The sequence below is a fragment of the Cricetulus griseus genome, chromosome 5 (genome assembly GCF_003668045.3).
Source record: "Cricetulus griseus strain 17A/GY chromosome 5, alternate assembly CriGri-PICRH-1.0, whole genome shotgun sequence".
NCBI classification, from domain to species: Eukaryota; Metazoa; Chordata; class Mammalia; order Rodentia; family Cricetidae; genus Cricetulus; species Cricetulus griseus.
In genome coordinates this window covers 174993099-175015465 of record NC_048598.1, presented here as the reverse complement: position 1 = coordinate 175015465, position 22367 = coordinate 174993099, and the positions used below count along the sequence as shown (strand labels likewise).

At 48.0% G+C, this 22367-nt stretch overlaps 1 protein-coding gene across 1 annotated transcript in view; it reads left to right on the top strand.

Annotated features, from left to right (window-relative positions):
* Positions 1-22367, top strand: part of Ptprn2 (protein tyrosine phosphatase receptor type N2) — a 680302-nt gene that overhangs the window by 652594 nt on the left and 5341 nt on the right. Inside the window, exons 19-21 of the mRNA XM_027417041.2 lie at positions 3435-3488; positions 5280-5344; positions 20304-20377. Of these exons, the coding sequence (XP_027272842.1) occupies positions 3435-3488; positions 5280-5344; positions 20304-20377 (193 nt within the window). The remainder of the gene's footprint in view (positions 1-3434; positions 3489-5279; positions 5345-20303; positions 20378-22367) is intronic.

Here is a 22367-nt window from a genome sequence, read left to right as displayed (position 1 = left end):
TCTCCAAGCTCATCCAAGGGGTTTGCACATATATGTGTATGGGCCCATGTCTGTATTCATATATGGAACGGAACATACCCATACCGGTATCAGTCTGGTCAGGACCCAGTAGCCCAGATGAGGGCCCCTTCACACCGTCCCAGAGAACTGGCATGAATGACCATACTCTGGGGGATACCTTGGCTTAGAAATGAGTTGCCCGTGCCAGCAGCTGGAGGGGGTAGGAAGCCACCTTTGTGGATCCCACCTTGTTCAGGGAAGTGGGGAGGGGCTCTAGTATTGGAACAATAGCCTAGCCTTCTCAGCAGGCTTGGGGTGTGTGTCAGGCACCCACCCATGTGTAACTAACTGTTTCTGGAGCCCAGGGGGGCACACATTTACACTTTAAAGATAAACTGCTAAGAGATAATTAGAGTCACATGTGAGGGCTTGGCTCTACAAACCTCTCTTCTCTCCTGCCTCCTCTCTCTCTCTCTCTCTCTCTCTCTCTCTCTCTCTCTCTCTCTCTCTCTCCTCCCCCTACTCCCTCTTCCTCCCTCCCTCCCTCCCCCCTCCTCTGTGTTCCATGCATCCACTAATGCTGCTCACTGTCAAACCGACAAACCCTTACTTTGCCAGCTACTTAGCGGTGGCCAGTGTCATTTTTGTGACGTTGCAGCTAGTAATATGAGCCCAGTTGCATAGTCACAAAAGTGATCATTGGAAACTGTGACTGCTGCAGGGACACGGGGCCCCTCTCTGAGCCTCTAACGACCTGACTTTGCTTGCTGTCCGTTTGCATGGCGACTCCTTCTCACTCAGTGACCGAGGGTTGGTTTGTATTGCTAATGGTTCCTTCTCTGGGAAATCCTCCTGCCAAAGTCCATATAATATCCATTTCCGCTCAGTGTTGGAGACCTCGCTTACTGACGACCTGTCTAAGACCAAAATGAGACAACCGTGTATTGCTCATCTTCACGAATAACCAGCACCCGCATCTCAGGTCCTCGGATGAACACATTGGCTCCATGTTTGACTTTTTTTTTCTTTTTTTTTCCTTTTTTTTTTCTTTTTTCTTTTTTTGCTTTTCTATTTGTGGTATTTCACGCTGTAATAACCCGTGATTCTTTGCTAATAAAGTTCTAAGCTATACAGCCACAAGTATTTCCACCTTGTCTCCTACCTGGCCCCAGGGTTGCATGTAAATATGGTACATGGCGGGTCTGGCGTGGGTATGAAAAGTACTGTGAAATCTCTCAAAGGGCCTCCTGAGGTAACCAATCTGAAGCAAACATACCTTAAGCATCCTGTAGAGGAAAATGGGGCCACGGGATTGGAGATCTGAGTGGTGGCCACTTAGCCTGGATCACACTCTTACCTTAGAGAGATTATGGGTGCAGTTTTGCCTAAGTGGGTGCTGAGCAGTTAATGGTGCTCCTGCTGAGCAGTTAACAGTGCTCCCCTTACAGATTCCTTGCCCTGTTTCTTAATGTGCATCTTTTACGCTCCTTCCCATCGGGAAAGCAGAGCAGAGTAACCCTGATGGCTATCCATCTTGTTGTGGGCAATGAGGATACTTGCCCAACCCACAGTAGCCAAGTATTCACTGTGACCCAGACTTATTCCTGTTAGCAGGGGAACTCTGCCTAAAGAGAAAGAGTCTTGGGAGGAAAGCCACCCAGTGGACCTGCCAGGCCAGGGTTCCATCACAGTTACAACTCAGCCCTGCGCACAGGTTCTACCGAGCTAGCAGCTTCAAGGCTGAGGCTCTGGCTTTAACAGACCCTTGTGTCAGAACTGGAACCCAGCAGGGAACAGGGGACTTCAGCAAGAGAGGCTACTGGGTCTGCTTCCTAAGGAAGGTTAGGACCAAGGACCAAAACCTTTCCTGGGCATCCTGGTCTGTGGGTGCTGTTGCTCAGGGAGTTTGCTTTTAATTTTTTGACCTCTTTCCAGGCCTCACAGTGCCACCTCACACCCCTGGCCATGAAAGTCTTCCTCAGAAAGGACCAGGAGAGAGCTTACTTGTTTTACCCCCTGGTTCTGAGCATGCCCCCTCTTTGGAGCCTCTGTGGGTGGTCCCGAGGCTGAAGGATGCTGCAGGTCTTTGCAGATAAGAGAGCAGCCACAGATCAAGTGCGGCTGAACAGTGCTTTGCACATGAGCTGTTTGTAGGGGGCGCATCTTTTCCAGGCTCTGCATCTGCCCTTCAGTTCCCATTTGCTGGTCCCGTTGTGGGGGAGGGGGCATTCAGACTTCTATCAGAAGTACCTAAGTCTAGTAACACTGCAGTAGAAGTCGAAAAATGGGAGACAAAAAACGGCTTCTGCTGTCAGGCTGCCTGACACTAAATTATCTACTCAGTGTATGGACCGTAGGACACAGGCCGATGCTCCCTCCACCAGGCCTGTGAACTTGCAGCCACAGCCGATTGATTTCCGCTGTCCACTCGAGATCACAGTGCTTTGGAGGCAAAGAAACGTGACATATTCCCATTTCTGGTTCAAGGGGAAACATTTCTTTTCTGTATTGTCGTTTTTTTTTTTTTTTCTCCTTAATTTGAGTCTCATTTCAGGAGGTCACACAGCACATTCTAAAACACACCATCATCACACTTTTCACCCCCTCTTCCAGCAAACTCAGATCCTATCTTTACTTTCCTTGATAAGGATATTTTACTGGAAACTTTAGTGTGCCTTGAAAACTTGTTTAGTTGTTCCGTTGAATTAAAAATAAATAAATCTTGGAGCCTGTAACTATGAATTGAAACCAGCCCCATGGATGAGATACGGTTTGGTCAACAATACCTTAAATATCTCACCGTTAAGTGCTCATGAGTGCTGGTTGAAACTTGCAGTGGGGTTATTTAAAAAAATAAAACACTCCAATATAGATGTAGAAAATTAGAAAAAAAAAGATCTTGAACTCCCTGGGGTGTTCTTCATAATTTCCATACCCTCACCTCAAGCCAATGGGTCAGATAGGACCTTCAGGATGCTGTTTTTAGACATAATAATGTTATATTTCCGTGTGATGAGCAGACTACAAGAAATTTTGAGCATACAGTACAAAACTGTGAGTTTTCCAACAGGAGTCCAGTCCTGGGAGCCACATACAGGGACACATCAGGGAGGGAGAAAGAGGGCCTGAGGGGCTGAGGGGGTTAGGGGGTAAGGCCAGAAGGTACCTGTGGCCAAAGCCTGGAGTTCACTCTTGCAAGGGGAGAAAAAGCACCCACTATGCACTTGTAAGATGCACTTCTGAAGCTCACTTACCAAGTTGCCATCGAAAGGGGGAAATGTCACTGAATTAGATATGTAAATTCTCACTCTTATGTCCCAACAAGCTATTGCAAAAAATTATTTAGATGTATGGATTTGTTGCTGGGGCTTGTTTGTGGTTTGGATGACAGAACCTCAGCATGCCACTATAACTTCCATCTCTTTTTATTTCAGAAAAGTTAACAAGTGCTACAGAGGCCGCTCTTGTCCCATAATTGTTCACTGCAGGCAAGTATAACTTTCAACCTGGGTTAAGATTTGCTGTTTCCAAAATGTAACAGACACAACGACAGTGTGAGCCGAGCTTTCTGACTGCCTGGTGAATGTCTATAGCTATCTCTCTAAGGAAAACCACAGGTATAAACTTGACTTGCCACTCTGTCAGACTAGAGGAAACCGCGGGTCTTTGCCGCTGCACACAGACTAAACGGTGCCATGGCCTGTCTCCTGTTTCTAATGCCCACATACAACTGCCTTATTTTTTTCCTTAAACCCTCATGGTGCCACAAAACCTTGGGGACCCAGGTATCAAGCATGTACTTGTCTGAATCACAAGGTGAAATATGCCTGGAGGTACATTGGGCACAGTCTGTAAAGACAGGGATAGCCACCGCCACCACTCCTGCTCTCACTGGCTGAGCCTTTGAAAAAACTTCAGTGAGAATTCAGACCATATGCAGCCCATAGATTCTGTCTCTACTGGACTCCATGCTCAACTGCCCATGGTGAAAAAGTTCACACTCTGTTTTTCTAGAACTGTCTCATAGAACATGCCTTTCTGCCTGGAATGAAAACAAGATCTGACCCTAAAAGTCAAGCATCAAGTGTGTGTGTGTGTGTGTGTGTGTGTGTGTGTGTATGTGTGTGTGTGTGTGTGACACACGTGCACATCTGTGTAGATGGTTCTGCCTTTGAGCAGGGAGTGAACATAGCCTGTGGTTTTGTGTCTCATAACACAGAATGAAGCATCTTTCACCCGAAAGAATACTGAGATAAGTTATAGTTTGTTGGAAGATTCTCATAACATTTCTTAAAATGTCCTGAAACTGTGCCATGTACAGAAGTGAGCCTCAATGGGCTCAAGGATGTCAACGGCAGCACTGAGGATCCCAAATGGCAAAAGCAAGCACTCTCTACCTGAAAAAGTTGCCTGGGGTCCCCTGGAAGCTACATGCCTATGTTCCCCTTAAAGTCACAGCCGATTTTCTAGAACTCCCCATGTGAAGCATCCTTCCTTTAGGAGATGCCAGGAGTGTGAGAGCAAACCCTGCTGGATGAAAAGGCATGTTAAGAACTCACAAGACACAGTGGCAGCATCTATGTGAGGGAGGAGATGATCTCACACGGTCCTTGTGAGAGATGATGTTGGGCCCCTCTCTGTTCACAGAAAAGGAGTTCTCCCATCTTTTCCACTTGCTGCTGTAGAGACACACGTAGCTCTGGTCCTGGCGGCCAGCACCCCAGTTGTTATAGCTGGTGGGGTGGGGGAGACATGAAAGGAGGGTGCCTTTTGAAGAATTCGATCAAGTAATGAATGAAGGTACACTTCTTCCCCCCGGAGGGAGGATACCTTGAAAGGGCAGGACAACCATTTGACAGGAGTGGAATGACCGCCCTGCCCTTACACCCAGATGCTCTAGCCTGCTCCACCTGTCCTCCTGCTGGCTTGGAGTCACACGGGGGGGGGGAGGGTTGCTAGGGTGGGAGGGGAGAGACAGCAGTCTGAGAGGAACTCTCTTCTCTCTTCCCAGAGAGAAGAGAGCACCCAGAAAACCAAGCCCCTCCTTGCCCCCTTTCTTTCCTGTGCAAGTGTGTGTCTCTCCTTTGCCCTCCCTCCCTCTCTCTCCCTCCCTTCCTCCCTCCCTCCCTCCCTTCCTCCTTCCCTCCCTCTAACTCACTGTTTCCCTTCCTCTCCCAACCCTACTTGAGAATGAGGAAAAGACTTGGCTTCTGGCTTTACTGAGCCTGCTCACCCACCCAGGGTAGGCAGCCTTTCACTCTCTCTCCTTCTGTTGACAGTGACGGCGCAGGGAGGAGTGGAACCTACATCCTGATTGACATGGTTCTCAATAAGATGGCCAAAGGTGAGAGACTGGGATGGTGTTGCTATAGCAACGGAGGGGGAGGCACTGTTCACAGGAGGCCTAGAGGGGTGGCGTGGGGGGGCTACTGTTGTCCCTTTCCGGAGTCAAGAAGTCGAGTGGAGGATGTCTGCAGCAAGTGTGTTTTGTTTATGAGGTTCGCACGTAGTGGGTCTACAGTGAGGACATGTCCCATGCAGCTTGATGCTGGTACCAGGAGGGTCAGAGGGCAGCCTTGGACCTTCAAATCCTGCTACAGGTCAAAACAGCCTTGTGTAGCCTTCTGCTGCTGTTAACTGGTTTTGCAAGATGTGGTTCAGTTTCCTGACTCCTTCACCTACAAACAGGTTCTAACACCATCAGCATGCAGTCTTGGTTTAGAGGAGTATGCCTGCCTGCCTGTGTGTGTGTGTGTGTGTGTGTGTGTGTGTGTGTGTGTGTGTGTGTGTCTGTGTCTGTGCGCTGGGCTTGAACCCATCCTCACACAAGCTAGGTAAGCACTCTGGCCCCACACGAGCCCTCTAAGGCCCTCCTTAAGACTTAAAGTGGGTTGTGGGCCCGGGATGCTGGGCCCACAACAAGACATAGAGCCTGTCCCTCAAGAGGACCCCAGGCTTTCTTGTGTTGGGTTTTAAGAAAGGGCTCTATCTCCCCTGAGGATCTGCATCCTCAGAACCCTAGACAAAGCTGCTGGGAAGGCCCAGCACCTACCTGCCTGCCCCCACCTGGCCCCTCCTGACTGACGCATGCCATGGGTCCCAGGAAATACAGATCTGGGTAGCACTTTACAGTCTCCCTCATCTGTGAACAAGCTGTTCTGTTGGAATACATGCGCACACCGTTTTGCCCTGGGGTTGGGCACCTTCCACACATGGCACTCCATCCTTTGCCTGGCCGCCTTAACAGAGCCTGATGGTAGAGATGGGTTCCTGTGCATTTCACCAGACAGCTGGCATTCCTGACTCTGTTTTCCCCTGGCAAGAAGAAAAAGGAAAGTTGGGGAATGAGAGAGAGAAAGGGGGGCAGAGGGAGGAGGGAAAGGGGAAAGAGGGAGGAGGGAAAGGGAAAAGGGAGGAGGGAAAGGGGAAACAGAGAAGAAGGAAAGGGGAAACATGGAGGAAGGAAAGGGGAAACAGAGAGGAAGGAAAGGGGAAACAAGGAGGAGGGAAAGGGGAAAGGGAGGAGGGAAAGAGGAAAGAGGAAGGAAAGGGGAAACAGGGAGGAAGGAAAGGGGAAACAGGGAGGAGGGAAAGGAGAAACAAGGAGGAGGGAAAGGGGAAAGGGAGGAGGGAAAGAGGAAAGAGGAAGGAAAGGGGAAACAGAGAGGAAGGAAAGGGGAAACAAGGAGTAGGGAAAGGGGAAAGGGAGGAGGGAAAGAGGAAAGAGGAAGGAAAGGGGAAACAGGGAGGAAGGAAAGGGGAAACAGAGAGGCGGGAAAGGGGAAACAGGGAGGAGGAAAAGGGGAAACAGGAGGAAGGAAAGGGGAAACAGAGAGGTAGGAAAGGGGAAACAGGGAGGAGGGAAAGGGGAAGGAAAAGAGAAGGGAGAAATGGCAGAAGGATAGAAGGAAAAGGGAAGAGGGGAGAATATGAGGTGATAAAGCAGGGTTCACACAGAGGCCCCCAAGCATGCGGAAAGTGACCTGAACTTGTAGCCAGGGACTTTTGGGCTAGCGCCAAGCACTTCAGACACCCTGAAGCTCCAGGCTTCTTCCACTGGCTCTGGGGCAATGACTCTGTTCTCTGAGCTGCCAAATGTTGGCTTAAGCCCAGCCCTAGCACCACCACGCCTGCTTAGCGACATATAGAAAGCACATGGATGAAAGCCCAGGCAGAACGCACATGCTCTGTCACCGCTTTCAGTAATGTTGCTTGTCAGGGGCATAGCACAGCCTTAACATTTTTCTTAAGTCTTCTTACCCATTAATGCTGCCCTGGCTGATTTTAAACATCTTTTTCCTAGCAAACATGCAGTTGTCAGCGCCGGTAGCAATCAGTGAGGCTCATACTTCTTCCCTGATTGCCCGTGCTCTCTACTTGTTCTCATGAACATAATATTTTCCTTTTGTTACATCAAAATCCCTCGGAGTAATAGATCATTTCAGCTGGATGTTTCTTTCTTGGCTGCTTTTGCAAACAGTGTGCTATTAAAAAAAAGAAGAAGAAGATGATGATGATGATGATGATGATGATGATGAAAGCTCCTTGGCAAACATTTATTTCATGATGTGAAAAGATGCCAAACAGAGCAGGTGGAGCCTTGGTGGAGGAGGCCACTAGGTTGGTGTGAGTGACTCCATTCACCCACCTCCTAGAGAAATAAGTGAGACCAGTCAGTCGGTTGGGCCCAGGGGGTGGGCTAACTGTCGTCCACCAAGCCCAGGCCTGCCATTCGCCATCTCCATTCTACCATGTAATGTCAGATTCCATTTAAAGTGTGGGCTTGGTGTTCACAATACAAGTCCATCCATGTGGAACTGGTCAGAGCCAGCAGGCTCCCTGCTCTCTGGGATCCATCACCCTCTTTCCAATCCTGACCTGTTCCCCTTCCACTGGGAGGAGGTAGGGGGAGGGGGCTTGCAGTGTGAAATCCCCTGACCTGGGGCCCCAACTGGGGTCTCAAGAGAGATCAAAGGGCAGGCGGCCCCTCACAGACCGAGGTGGGCCTTTCCCAGGCCACCACCCCAAGAGGCCGTTGGGGTTTTGTCCTGGGCGGCTGGGGTGCCTTTGTCTGGCCTGAGAAGCTGGAGGCCCAAGTTGCCGACCCCGTGTTCATCAAATGATCAGAAGCCCAAAGACCTGGACATGCAGCCTTTCTTCCCCGGTCCCCTTTCTTAAAAGAAATGAATTGCAGGAACAGCAAAGAAAGCCTTTGCAAAGCTGGTCTGTGCGGGCCATGGCGGCAGCGCTATCCTCAGAGTCCTCCGCCTGCGTGTCCAGCTGCACCAGGCAACAGCTCTCATTCAGGAAGCCTTTCAGGGATTAAGGCCCTCGGCCCGAACACAAGGGCTAGAAGAATGGAGCTGGAATAATTTAAGTTCTTTCTGTGCTGTCTGGGTTGTTAGCTAGTAGACAATGATGCAATTGGAAATCAAAGTCAATGGACCCCCCCACACTCTCACCCCCCCACCCCACTCTGGAACGGCCGAGCTGCACTTAGGTAGTGAGGTTTGGAGGTTTGGAGATGCATTTGTAAGTTGTCACAGTGAATGGGTCTTCTACTGTGAAGAGATGTGTGGCCTCTCCTACAAGAAGGGTTTGGTTTTCGCCTGGCTAGGTGTGAATTACCAGCCCTGCTGTCTTCTAAACTGTTTTCTAAGTTTCAGCCATCGCATGCATCCTTTTACCCAGAGCTTCTTTCTCTTTCATTATGATGTTTGAAAGGTAGGGAGAGTGACCCAGGCTTCCCCGGCTGAGTCACCCCGGCAGCAGTGGGATCCTTAGCGCTGTGACATTAAGGATCACTCAGGCAGGACCAGTACAGGAACAACACAAGACTGCAAGATTTTGGCAACATGCCTAGCAGGAGTTGGGGAGAGCAGAGGGTCTCTTGTCCTCCAGATGAGGCACACATCTGCTTTGAATAGAGGCTGGCAGCTAGGTCTCCCTCTGCTGTGGCCCCACTAGGGGCATAGGGCAGGGCAGGTGCTTTCTGACCAGCTACGGGCTAGGAACTGTACCTTCCAGTGTGACTCTCTGACTCTCATCCCCTGCACCACCAGTATGTATTAGAATAGACTCAAGTTAGTTCACATGCACGCAGTGCAAATTCTAATTGGTCTTAATAATAAAATAAGCTGAAAGATCAGAGAAGCAGAGCAGCCTGTCACTGGCTCTTACCTCCACCTCAGACTGAATGCTCAAAGCCCTGTCTCCTCCCCGCCTTATATTCCTCTCTCCACCCAGCCATATCACTCCTGTCTCTACCCCACAAGTGCTGGGATCACCTTTGTGTGAGCTGTTTTTCTCTTTTAGACAGATTCAATCTCTTGTAGCCCAGGGTGGCCTTGAATTTATAGAGATCCATCTGCCTCTGTCTCCCGAGTGCTGGGATTAAGGCCGTGTGCCACCACTGCCTGCCCTCTGTGGCTAACTAGTGTGGCTAGCTCCACACGCTGATCTTCAGGCAAGCTTTATTTGTTACAACACAAAGTATCGCCACACACTAGGACAGGGCTGCTACGCTGGGAGATCCTACAACCAGAGTGGATGTGAATACCAGGTCTGTAGCTCCAGACTCCTCCTGAACATCCCCCCCCCCCAGGGTGCCCTCTCTTGTAAGAGGTGCAGTCTGTGACCAGCCTGGGTATCTCATGTCTAGGGAAGCTTGGACTGTCCATCCTTCTGCACCTGGCTGACTCCCCTTAGCAGCACAGTGTCTTCAAGTTCACCCACTCTGCTGCTAATGTCGGTCTTCCCAGGACTAACCATAATGAGTTACAGAGTAGACCGCATCTGGCTCATCCGTTTCCAACTTTGAGCTACTGCCTGGATGTGCAAGATCTGCTGGAACCCTTGTTTGGAACTGTTTGGAGTATACATCTAGGGACAGGATGGCTGGGTGAGGTGCTGGATCTACACTGCGCCACCGTGGCAGTGCTTTCCTGCATTCCCACGGCGGTGCACGGGTTCTGTTTTGCCCACATGTGTTGTGCACCATTGCTTTGCTGGGTTCTGTTTTTGTTTAATGTATTTACTTTAAAGATATATATATATATATATATATATATATATATATATATATTATACATATATATTATGCTGAGCAAATTCTCCCTCACCTCCCACCCTCTTTCCTGTCCCCGCCCCCATCCCCATTACATATGTGATTTCCTATATGTATAAAACCCAAGGAGTCATGATGGGAGAACACGCAGGCATCTTTCTGAGCCTGGCTTCATTCACTTAGGACCATCCCCAGCTACATCCATTATTATTTCCCCTCAAACAACGAAACTCCACTCTCCATTAAGTCTCAAAAGGTGCCGTTGTCTTTGTCCATTCCTCTCTTGATGGACACTTGGTTGGCCCCTTAGCTGAGCTAGTCTGAATCCCGCTGCAGTAAACACCACCGATGTGGGCGTGAATCTGTGAAGTGTTAACCTGGAGGACTTGGTGTACCCCTCGGCTGCACTGAGAGGTGTTAAAGCTTATCATACAGAAGGTTTGGGGAAACCGCTATGCTGACCCTGCCGGTCACCAGGGACTGAGTGGTTTGCATTCTCATTTGCAGTGCATATGGGTTCCCCCTGAGCCCAGCTGCTTGCCAGTATTTGTAGTTACTTATTTTCTTAATGACCGCCATTCTGTCTGTTATTTTTCTATTTGGGGTGTTAGCCCTCCTGGTGTGTGAAGCCATCACATTATGGTTTTGACTTGTGCTTCCCTGTTAGCATCTCACAGGCTTACTCGCCACTCATGTACCATGTTGCAGGACACGGTGGTTCAGTCCTTTGCCTGTCAGTGACTTGGAGCTGCTTGTTTTCCCGTAGGGGCTCTTTTTCTATATTCTGAATATTAATCCATATCGGATGTGTGACTCGCACTTTATTGTCTCCTACTTAGTTTTTGCTGCACAGAAGTATTTGATGTTGCCGAGTTATCTTTTAAATGTTCCCTCCCTTCCCCCCCAAAAAAATCTTTCCTTTTGTTGCTGTGTGTTTAGCATCAGATCCAAGGTCACAGAGAGTCCTCATTTTCCTATAAGAGTGGTTAATTTTCAATACCAGGCCTGGGATGGAGGCCTGCCTCGGGAGCCAAGAGTGATCACAACTCAAAGGAAGCCCTAGTAGGCAGCACAAGCTTAAACAACACAACACTGTCTCCTGGAGGCAGGGAGAGAACGTTATTAGCCAAGTAATAATGTATGGCTCCCACCCTTCCAGAGCTGCACCGTTCAATAAGTAAGCACATATACCCCCACGGGAGCTTACAAACATAGCTGGCAAGATGGCTCAGTAGGTAAAGCCTCTTATCACTAGGCTGAGTCTGATTCCCAGGGCCCATGGGATGGAAAAAGAAACAGCATCTACTCTCACCAGGTCCAGCCCCTGCCCCTGTAGTAGCCACTGGGCTAGCCTGCCCACACCATTCCATCCCTCCAGATCTGCCTCCTTGGAGTATCAGTGTAGTGTCAGACAGGAGACCTTACACGCCTGCTTTGCCTGGGAGGCCTTTCCAGACATCATCACTGCCTCCAACTCTGGGACCTCCCTGGCTCCTTCAGTGCCACAGACACAGGACTTTGTCTCTTTAAGACTCATTTTTTGTTTTGTGCGTATGAGTATTTTACCTGAATGTGTCTAAGCGAACCCTGGGCATGTCTGTTACGCATAGAGGCCAGAAGAGGGCACCAGACCCCTGGAATGGGAGTTACAGGTGGCCGTGGGCCACCACGTAGGTGCTGGGAATCAAAGCCAGGTGCTTTGAGAGAGCACCAAGTGCTCCTAACCACTGAGCCACCTCTCCAGCTCCACACAGGACCTTTTCATGTCCTGTGTGGCATGGGTGTGACCTCCCTCCCCATCACTTCATGGAGCTCATTGTCACTCATCATCGCCTGGTTATCATCACAGTGACACACAAGCTTCAGACATGGAAATACCATGCCAGAGGGTCCAGAGGGAACACATTCACAGTGTCACCATGCCAGCCTGACACCGAGCACATATGACCAACACAGCATCCCCACATTGTGTTTGCCGTGTCGGTGGCTGGCTACAGTTCGCAGTTGTCAGGTTTTGCTGTGTCAGTGTTTGCAGTTGTCAGGCGACGGAGAGTGTCACAGAGCTCAGGGAAGACCCACAAGCCATTTCTCCCAGGATTGGAGGGGATCTTATTACTTCACTGTAAGCTGACAGAGTGGATCTTGACAACTTCCATGGCTTTCCCAAAGGCCCCCAACGAGCCAAGGTCTGCTGAAAAGAGGCCAGAGCCCAGCAGGGAAGAGCTGTAGAAGTATGGCCTTTGATGTGTGGGTCCGTGGTGACTGCCCTGGACTCTAATAAGCCAACTGGAGGAAGAAGGCCCCAGGGCAATGGTGACTGGTAACAAATTTGTTTCACTCTTGAAGCCTATGCGGGTATTCACAGAGCTGGGACTGCTGGCTGTGGGGACAAGAGGCCTAGAAGGATGAGAGCTGGGGTAGAGGCAGGTCAGACTTGCCATGGAGTCTACAGGAGTAGCTGGCATCTGCTGGTACAGCACCAGAGGGTTGGCACAAAGGGAAGGCTGTGCCCATGGCCAGCTCATATGTAGATGAATCTGGTTTTGACAGACAGATGGGGCAGAGTGCAGGGAAACAGGAAGTACCAGCAGGAAGAGAAAGGCACAGAGGGTCACAGCCGGTCTTCAAAGTGGAGATGGCTTGCCTTATGGCTCAAAAGATTTCAGACCGAAAAAAGCGGGAAGTGGAGGGCAAGGTGGCAGGAGCCCCACCTCTTCTCTGTGGCAGCCATCAGCCAGCCTTGTAATGTGTGGGTCAGGCACTGTGTGTTCTCTCAATATTCCCTCCGAGCTCCCAGTGTGCCAGAGGTGGTGACCAGCCACTGGGGTGACACCACTACTGCCTGGAACCCGTACCTTGGAAGCTAGGAGCCAGACATGTTCCAGACCAGATGGCAAAGGGGAGTTTTGGTGCATGGCTGTCCCCTCATAGCCTTTACGATAGACAAGGTAAATGCTGGTCTCCTGGGAGGTGCTGAGACTACCAGGTCCATGTTGAATACTGCACCACAGAGTGGCTCTGTCACTGGGTCACCTTCGTCACTTTGAATTCCCTCCACATCACAGAGTCACATGTGGGAATCCAAAGCAGTCGGGATCTGTGCAGTACATATAGTCAGGGGCTCCAGAAGCAGGCGGGACACTGCTAGGTGTTTTACATAGCCCCCTATTCTGTAATAGTACAGGGTGGGAACTTCAACCGTTGCTCTCGGAGCTCTAGAATTTTATTATAGTTTATTTAAAAAAATCTAGAAACATCCCAGTTTCTCCAGACCAATGATTTAAAGTTTGTTCAAAAGGGAAGAACAGATGTCTGTTTATTGTGTCATGATAGTTTTGGTTTTCAAATGAAAACTGAGCAAATTTGTCAACTTAGAGCTTCAGAAATCTTGCAAACTGGAGACTGTAAGTTATCTAGTTCAGAAAGAAAATTTCTCTTGGCTTGTATTTTTTTTTTGTAATAAGCCTTCAGTTATGATCAGTCATGAAATGTGTAAAGTGAAAACCGCCCAGCACAGAGGCCAGGAGAGAGGAAAGTGCAGTGTGGGGAGTGGAATGGCCATGCACATGGGCACACATGCATGCAGGGACACATATGAGATGCAAAGTGCAATGCTGACATAACACCAGAGTGCATGCATGTGTGCGTGTGGGGGTTATATATACAACATGGGGTCATGAGGTGACTGCACACAGACATGCATGCATGTAAGGGTGGATATGTTCTATGCAGACATGAGTAGCCATGCAAGTGGCGCACATACATGCATGTAGTGTGTACTTGGTGTCAATAGGCAGCATGGCAGCCCAGCTGCAGGAAAAGCAGGCACTCAAAACACATCCACAGTTACTGCTGGAGTTTCTTTCCAACCTGGTCCCACAGCCTCTTTGCCCCAAACAAAAACACGGAGGCTATATTAATTACAAAATATATTAATTGGCCAATGGCTAGGAATTCTTTTTTTAATTTTTTAAAAGATTTATTTATTATGTACACAGTGTTCTGTCTCCTTGTGGCCTGCAGGCCAGAGGAGGGTACCAGATCTCATTATAGATGGTTGTGAGCTGGCTAGGACTTCTTACTGGCTAGCTCTGTCTTAATTACTAACCCACAACTACTAATCTAGGTATTTCTACATGGCCTTATCTTACCAGGGAACACCTGGTGCATCCTGTCTTCCTGGTCTTTACATGGTGTCCCTTCAAGGCCTCTCTCCTCTTTCCCCACCATTCTCCTCATCTCCTAGTCCCCCCGATCTTCCTGCCTCTACTGGCCAATCAGCGTTTTGTTCATCAACCAATGAGAGAAACATAGACACAGAAGGACGTCCCCCATCACACAGTATGCCCAGACCTCATCATTTGAGCCCAGCCCTGCGCTGCTGGATGTGAAGGGGTCCTGGTTATGTCTGGCACCCACTAGCTCCTCTGATACTGAGGGCTGATTCAGCTCTCCCAACTGAGAGCTTAACGCCAAAAGAACACATCTAGATGGATCCTACGAGCAGCTCTGCTCACCTCCAGGAACGTAGATGTTTTCCTTCTTTGTGCCCTTTAGTGTCACCGTGATCCCTGCAATCCTTTAAAACGTATTTAACATTATACAGACTGGGCAGGTTATATTTAGGAATATATATGTATTTACATGTACATGTATGCATGTGATTTAGAAAAAATAAAGAAGCCATGAATTTGAAAGAGAGCAAGGAGGGGTGAATGGGAAGGATGGGAGGGAGGAAGGGAAAGGAGAATTATTGTAGCTATTGTTATGATAAAACTTGCCGGGGACCTTGGCGGATTCCGTGGCAGGCCAGGGTGACCGAGGCAGGTGACAAACAGGAAAGGCAGACAGAGCTTAGTGAAAAGTTTTATTACAAAGGGGAAGTGGGGAAGGAAAAAAGAAAAGAGGTAAAGAAACACAGAGAGACAGAGAGAGGTTAGAAGAGAAGAGGGAGACAGGAAAAGTCCCAGGGAAACAGCAGGAGAGAGAGCAGAGAGCACAGAAAGAGAGCATAAGTGGGCGGAGGTCTTTCTTTTTTTGCACCTGGGCTGACCAGGGTACTGACTGAGTGCATTATGCCAGGTGACAGGGGCAGGCCAGCATAATGCCTGAATTCTTGAAGCTATATTATAATATCAAAAGGTTGATGAATTTATTTGTAAAGTCCGTTGTCTCTGTTCCTTCTAAGAATAGTATCAAAAATTTTAAAGATTTGTCTTATTTTTACTTTATGTGTGTTTTTGCCTGCATCTATGCCTGTGTACTACATGTGTGCAGTGCCTGCTGGGATCCAGATCCCCTAGGATCTGGAGTTACAGGTAGTAAGTTAGAGGTCATATCTGTTCTGGGACTCGAACCGAGGTCCTCTGGAAGAGCAGCTAGAGCTCTGAACCAGTGAGCCATCATCTCTCCAGCCCCCAGTGGAAATATTTTATTCCTGCCAAAAAGAAGGGCTTTCTGTCCTGGACACATGCTGTCTTTTTAGTTTCAAGAACGTACTGCACCTTAGCACCGAGCAGAGCCTTGTGTGTAAAAGCATCCGCAGGTGAATCTGTCCATGCTTATTGAGTTTACCAAGTGAAGCTTGCTGCTAGGGCATCTGAGGAGTGACTGCAGGAGCCCACCTCACTGTGGTCATGTGGCAAGAGGCGAGCAAATGTCATTAGCTGAGCTACATGGCTCTAGCCTCCAATAACCAAACTCAAAGAGGATCAAAGCAAATCCTATAAAGACACACCAGGGGCATTTCTGCTCAGTTTGCTTTAACTTCAAATTGATTCTTCCATTGTAAAAAATAGTTTTAATACTTTAATACTAATGTGCTTTTAATGTTTACTGTCTAGTGGGTGATATTTTTATCTAAAGCCAAAAAATAAAAAAAAAAAACCCATGCTGTCTTAGAAATGTACTTTAGCTCAAACGGAAACTTCTCAACCAATGGCTCCTCTGTGAATTAGGAAGTAAAGTAAGAGTGGTTATTATTCCTGGAGTAAAGCCTCAGTGACACCCCAGTGGACATTAAGGGACCAACCCATCATGTATGGCTTGTGCTAGTTATGCTTTCTGGTCTACTGCCAGCAGGAATGATGAAGAAAACCCCACCTTCACATGTGACTAACGACAAAGGCCTGCCCAGAGTCCAGCCGGCCTCCGCTTCTGCTAGAAATCCCTGAAATGAGCAGTGTAAATAAAACTACTCCATCAGTTCCAAGAAAGTGATTTCAGTCCGTATCTGGTGTCACCCAGCTGCCACATCTTTTACACAATAAAATTAATAATAATAATAAATAATAATAATAATAATAAATAATAATAATAATAAATAATGCCTATGCCTTCCTAGGCCTGTGATGTTCCCCATTGGAGGCTAAAGCTCATAGGTCCACTCTGCGGACCCTGCTGTGTCCCTGCCCATTGTGCAGCTGGTGTCTCCTTCCATTTGGACTTGGTTGTCATGTCTTGGGATCCCCCCAAATGTTCAATGCCTTTGAACTTGAGCACCAAGAACAGAGGTCTGTTCCTCTTCAGCGACATAACATGGCAGCCCCTCCCCTGTGTCACCAAGAGGGTTCTGTTCTTGTCGTTTCTGCTTTGTAGGAGAACATTCTGTTACAATGTTACAGAGTGAGAGCTTCCAGCTGTAGGGATTTAAGCAAATCCCTTTATATTCAGCGAGGCCCACACGTTGTGCATGAGGGTCCAGGCTGCACCTCGGCACCACCCACCTTCCCACCAGCAGCTGTGTGTGGGTATAGACATGCCCATGACAGTCAAATCCCACTGGTGTTCAAGAGGCCACGGACAGGAGATGTGGCCTGCTCGGAACCCCTTCCTGGCACCTGCCTATCCCTCAACAAAGATTCTGCACAGAGCCCTGCTTAAGTGTGTTGACACACTTCAAATTACTAATTACCCTTAATTCTGGCATTCAAGAAGACATCGGCCATCCACGTCGGACCGTTGATCTCACTTGATAAATCTGTTGCTTACTAATTTTAGTGCCCTGAACTCTCCCAAGCATTGATTTGATCTCCTGCACTCTTCAGTTTCAGCTTCAAGCCGAGTAGAATTCTGAGACATCTAGGGCACTGTTGGCTGTTTTAAGTGCTTTGTCTAGGGGCTGGCTTATGCATCTTCCCATACCCTGTATTCAGAACCCGTAGTCCAAGATGACACCTTAGGATAACACAATTAGATTTCACCAAGGACAAAGTGCCGTCAGCAGTGACAGTCCCCATGAATTACTGTCCAGGGAGGCTATGCCACCCCTTCACCCAGATGACACTTTGCCTGGCTCTGGGAAGTCCCTATATCCTAGCCAGACTTCTAGAAGGAGGTATTCCTAAAGGATCAGGTGCAGGTCTCTATCCTCACCTATCAGCGCATCAGGACTAGGGCTGCTAGGAGGGGTTGCTTCCTTCTGTTCCTTTAAAAGTACAGTTTCAGGGAGGCCATTTTTAAGCTCATGTCCCAGGCACCCTTCATCACACCAAGAAAGGCTCAAGAAGCAGATGTTTTGCGTAGAGCCTTAGTCTTCCAGCTTCAAGGCTCCTGGGCCTTCTCCCGGAGCCAGGGAGAGTACCGTTCACCAGACTCTGTTCTCTGTGCACATTTCATTGTGAGATGGCAGCCAGCATCTCTGCTGTGCCCTGTGCGTTATACAGGAGGGCTAGCCTCATACTCACTCACCCCCGCCATCACAGACAAGCAGGAGGACAAGGAGACAAGGTCAGTGACCTTGAATTGGAGCCCATGTGCCATCTTCATGACATGACACAAAACAATGTCTGTGGTTGCATGGTCTTCCTTTATTTCAGAAAGGTACCTCAAAAGACATATCTTTGGTAGTCATGACCATTCTGATGAGACTGTGTTCACTAGAGTTGGTGATCGATTTGCCTGTGGGCCATAGCCTGCAGGAAGGCCACTGGCATCTCGGACCCACAAATTCCACAGGGTGGAATAGATGGCCCTAAATGTTTCAAAGTCTCGCTTCTAACTTGGTGGCTGAGGCACACAGGCAAACTGATGACTTGTGGCGGGAAACGCTACACGTTTCCCCAGTTGCGACTCTCCAAAGACCTCCACAGCCGGTACTCAGCAGGGTCCAGGTTCCATCATGGTGCCAAACATTCTGGGTGGGCAGGCTGCTGGGTCTGATGAGTCTCCCCTGTCTCATCCACTCTGCCATGTTCTGCTAACAATGTGATTGCCTGTGAGCTAGATCTTCGTGGGTTCTGCTGGTGGTTCCTGACCTATAATAAGGCTGTACCTGCTCTGACACCCAAGGCATTCTGGTTACTCATCCCAGTGGACAATTCTTTCCACAAACACACACATACAATAAGCTCTCAGGGGGGCTGCTGCCTGGCTCAGCTGCTGTCTCCCACAGCAGGCATCTTAAAGCTCTCTGTCCATGATCCCTTTATGCCCCAGGAATTTTTACATAACCCCAGGCATATAGACATATGAGAAAGGTATACAAATCAAACATTTTCTGGAAATAAATCATAAAGAAATGTACTTCGAAACAGTTCTTGGGCAAATGTGTAATTTATCCTTTGTTAAAAGACTAAGGCAAATTTGCATGCTAGTGTTTGTTTTTACATAATTAAATAACTCTTGGCTGAATGTTTGATACCGCAGGGCATGGAGCTTCTTCAGTGTTTCCAGAATTGGTCAATACTTTGATTTTATAATTGCTGAGGCCAAGAACATGGCTTCTCATAAATACATTGTAGAAAGGAACAGAAGTACGTTTAGAATCGCATCAGGAATTGTTGGGAATGCTATCCTAATTCCAAGCCAAAGTTCCTTTAACAATTTTATTTGAAAGTCAAGTCAGCAACTCAAACAGCATTTTTTTAAAAAAAAAAATTTAAACATTCTATCATAATTCAATCCAAACACATAACTTATTTGAGGTCTCCGTGCTGAGAAATGACAGTAGGGAAATATTTTCAAAATCTTTGTTTTCCTTAATTAACCCACTATTAAGTAAGAGCAGAAAACATCTTATTTAGAGTGAAAACACCATAGTTCATGACACAAAGCTGTCTCCAGCATAAGCCCAGGTGTTTCGGGCGGCAGTCTCCATTGTGTGGAATGGCATGTGCCTCGCATACACATGTTGTATGTTTAGAATCAAGTGAACACACAGCACAGCAGAGGCAAGCACTGTCAGAAATGACTGCAATGCTTCATGCATTTAACTTTGGATTACACATTCTGAAACCTCTCATCATCGCCAAATTTCTCTCAAGTCACATTGAGTTACCAGAACCAATATGGGGCCCATAGTATAAGAAGCTGGCTGCTAGGAGGGTGGAAAAATGCATTCCTAACACCCACATGGACTCAACCATCTACATAACCTAGTTCCAAGAGACCCAGTGCTCTTCCAGCATCCATGAACACCAGGCACACACAAGGTGCACACACATACATACAGGCAGGCAAAGCACTGATACACATAAAAGAATACCTGTTTTTAAAAAGAGAAGAAGCTCGGTAATAAAAGACATTGAAACAGAAAGAAAAGAGCCCTCATTAAACCAATAAGGTGTGAGATTCACACCTCAAAGCCTGTTGAAGGACAGCCGTCTTCGTCACCTAGATGGTGCTGCCTTAAGGAGGATGCAGTTCTCCCTGGAACCACCTACCGTGAATACGGCATGCATGGGTGCATTTTGCTTTTCTTTTCTTCAGATCCAGGGCTCTCAGTCCTAGGAGGCAAGGGACTGCACGTTTGAAAGCCAGTGCTGAGCCATAAAAGATCAGTCTAACCTTTCATATTTTAAAGAGAAGGTAATCCTAGGCAATCAAGATTGAAGTGTGTGTGCTTTTACCTATGATTTAGTGTGTCCTTTAAGCTCTCTCTCTCTCTCTCTCTCTCTCTCTCTCTCTCTCTCTCTCTCTCTCTCTCTCACACACACACACACAACACACACACACCAATAAAGCTCTGGCTGCCGGTGGTGAGTATCTATGCAGGCATCTTATAACAATTTTTTCAACCCCAGCATTCTTGAATTAATGCTAATGAAAGCCGCCGCCCTGGCCTTATTTTTTCTATATGAACACTGGAATTGCAGCTGCCTGCCAAGCTGCTGAAGGATGAGTGTAATAATTTTCAATTGGCCTCTTCGCCCAAAGGGAGCCCGATAGCGGGAGATTGGCAGATGCAGTGTGGATTATCTTGTGCACTGAGCTCAGCCCAATTTGTGATTTGTTGCAGGTGCTAAAGAGATTGATATCGCCGCGACCCTGGAGCACTTGAGGGACCAGAGACCAGGCATGGTCCAGACAAAGGTACTGTCAATCAATCCTCCAGGACTTTAAATGTATTAAAGGTGCCTCTGTGCGTGATTTTTTCCTGAGAGCAGAGAAGGGGATGAAGCCGAACTTACATAAGCCACACACAATAGCTCTGGTCCCGGGTGGGCATCATCCCAGCCAGTCCCCAGTAGGCAAAGGCACAGGAGATGTTCCCAAGAGGTTTGTCGCTATTCTGGGAGCCACTCCGATGCTTTCAACATCTAAGATTCAGTTAGACCCTACCGGTCGAAACACAATCTCTTACTCTCTACCAGGTTTAGCAGGGCCGGGGGGAGGGGGAGTGGGGAGAGACCATCACATGAAATGTCAGAAGGTGTATGGACTAAGGATAGCACTCAGGGCTTCATGCATGCTTGACAGTGATCACCAGGACTGTATATATACATATAAACATACATACATACATACATACATACATACATACATACATTCATCCTCTTACTTGTGGGGCATTGGGGCTGGAGAGCTGGCTAAGATGTTAAAAAAAGCATTGGCTGCTCTTCCAGAGGACCCAGGTTCAATTCCCAACACCCACATGGCAACTCACAACTGTAACTCCAGGGGATCCAACACCTTCACCTGCAAGCCAAATACCAATGTACATAAAGTAAAAATGAATAGATAATTAGAACTCTTACTTGGGCTAGGGGAGCAAGGCTCCAGGGCCAGGCGCTTGCTTACCAGGTGTTTTTTGTTGTTGTTGTTGTTGTTTTTTGGTGGGGGGGGTGCTCTATCCTTAGCACTGGAGGAAAAATTATTTCTGCTTATGAGCACCCCTGTGAGGTCAGGCTGGCTAGCATACCCTGGGCCAATCCCCACTCCCTGGTGCTGCAACCTGGGGGTCCCTAGCTCCTGACGCAAGTCTACGTGATCCCTCTGCAACACAAGGTAACTACTAAGCCCCCACTTTCTGCTCAGATGCTGATAAGCTGGATACCACAGTCCCTGCAAGAGAGGTGCAGAGCCTGACCACACTGGGCTGAGTACGTTTTGACTGGGATATTTGTCTCTTAAAATCCCTCCCTGAGTTGTCCAGCTGGGTCTCCTTGCCAATGTTAACAGGAGCACCGATGCAAAATCAACCAGACTCTCTTATGAGGTCACACAAGTGTTGTAAGCAGGAGAGTAAGGTCCCTTAAGGGACCTGAAGCTTCCCAGTGGAAGCCTCAACTGCCAGATCCTTTCTCCCTGGATGTGGACTCTGGCAGGATCTCTGCTGCCTGGCTTTATTTTCCCTTGTGAGATGGGAATATTATTGTGAATGAACTTTGTAAACTACATTTTATCTTTTCCTGGGTTTTTAATCTAAAAGTTTGAACTTGTAAAAACAGTGGGGCTGGAGAAACAGCTCAGTGGTTAAGAGCACTTCCTGCTCTTACAGAGGACCTAGGTTTGATTGGTTCCCAAAACCCATGTCAGGCATCTCAATAGAGGCTGTAACTCCAGCTCAAGAGAATCAACTCTCCTGGATTTTTGCACGTATGTGTGCATATATATTCACACATACATATATACATACATACATGCATACATACATGCATACATACATACATACACATAATCAATTGAATCTTTTTAAAGCAATTACAGAAATAATGCAGATAACCTCCAACTCCCCCTCAACCCACTCATCTCCCACCAATATTTATACCCTGTGTAACCACAATTAAACCAGGGGTTACCATTAGACCACCAGACTGAGCAGACCACACACACACACCTGTGCCTATCCATAACCTCTTGTAGGAATGGTTGTTCCAGAATGGGCAGGCATGGGACATCCCCTTCCCTCATCTCTTTTGGTCTATGATAGGCTAGTGATCCATAAACTATCTGTCGGCCAAGTTCCTCAGACATCCCTTGGTGACATGTCAGTCAGGAACATCTTCCCAGAGCACGCTTCTCAGGTTGCCTACCACTATTAAAAATATGTCTGCTGGTCTCCCCATTGCTGATCAAGCGC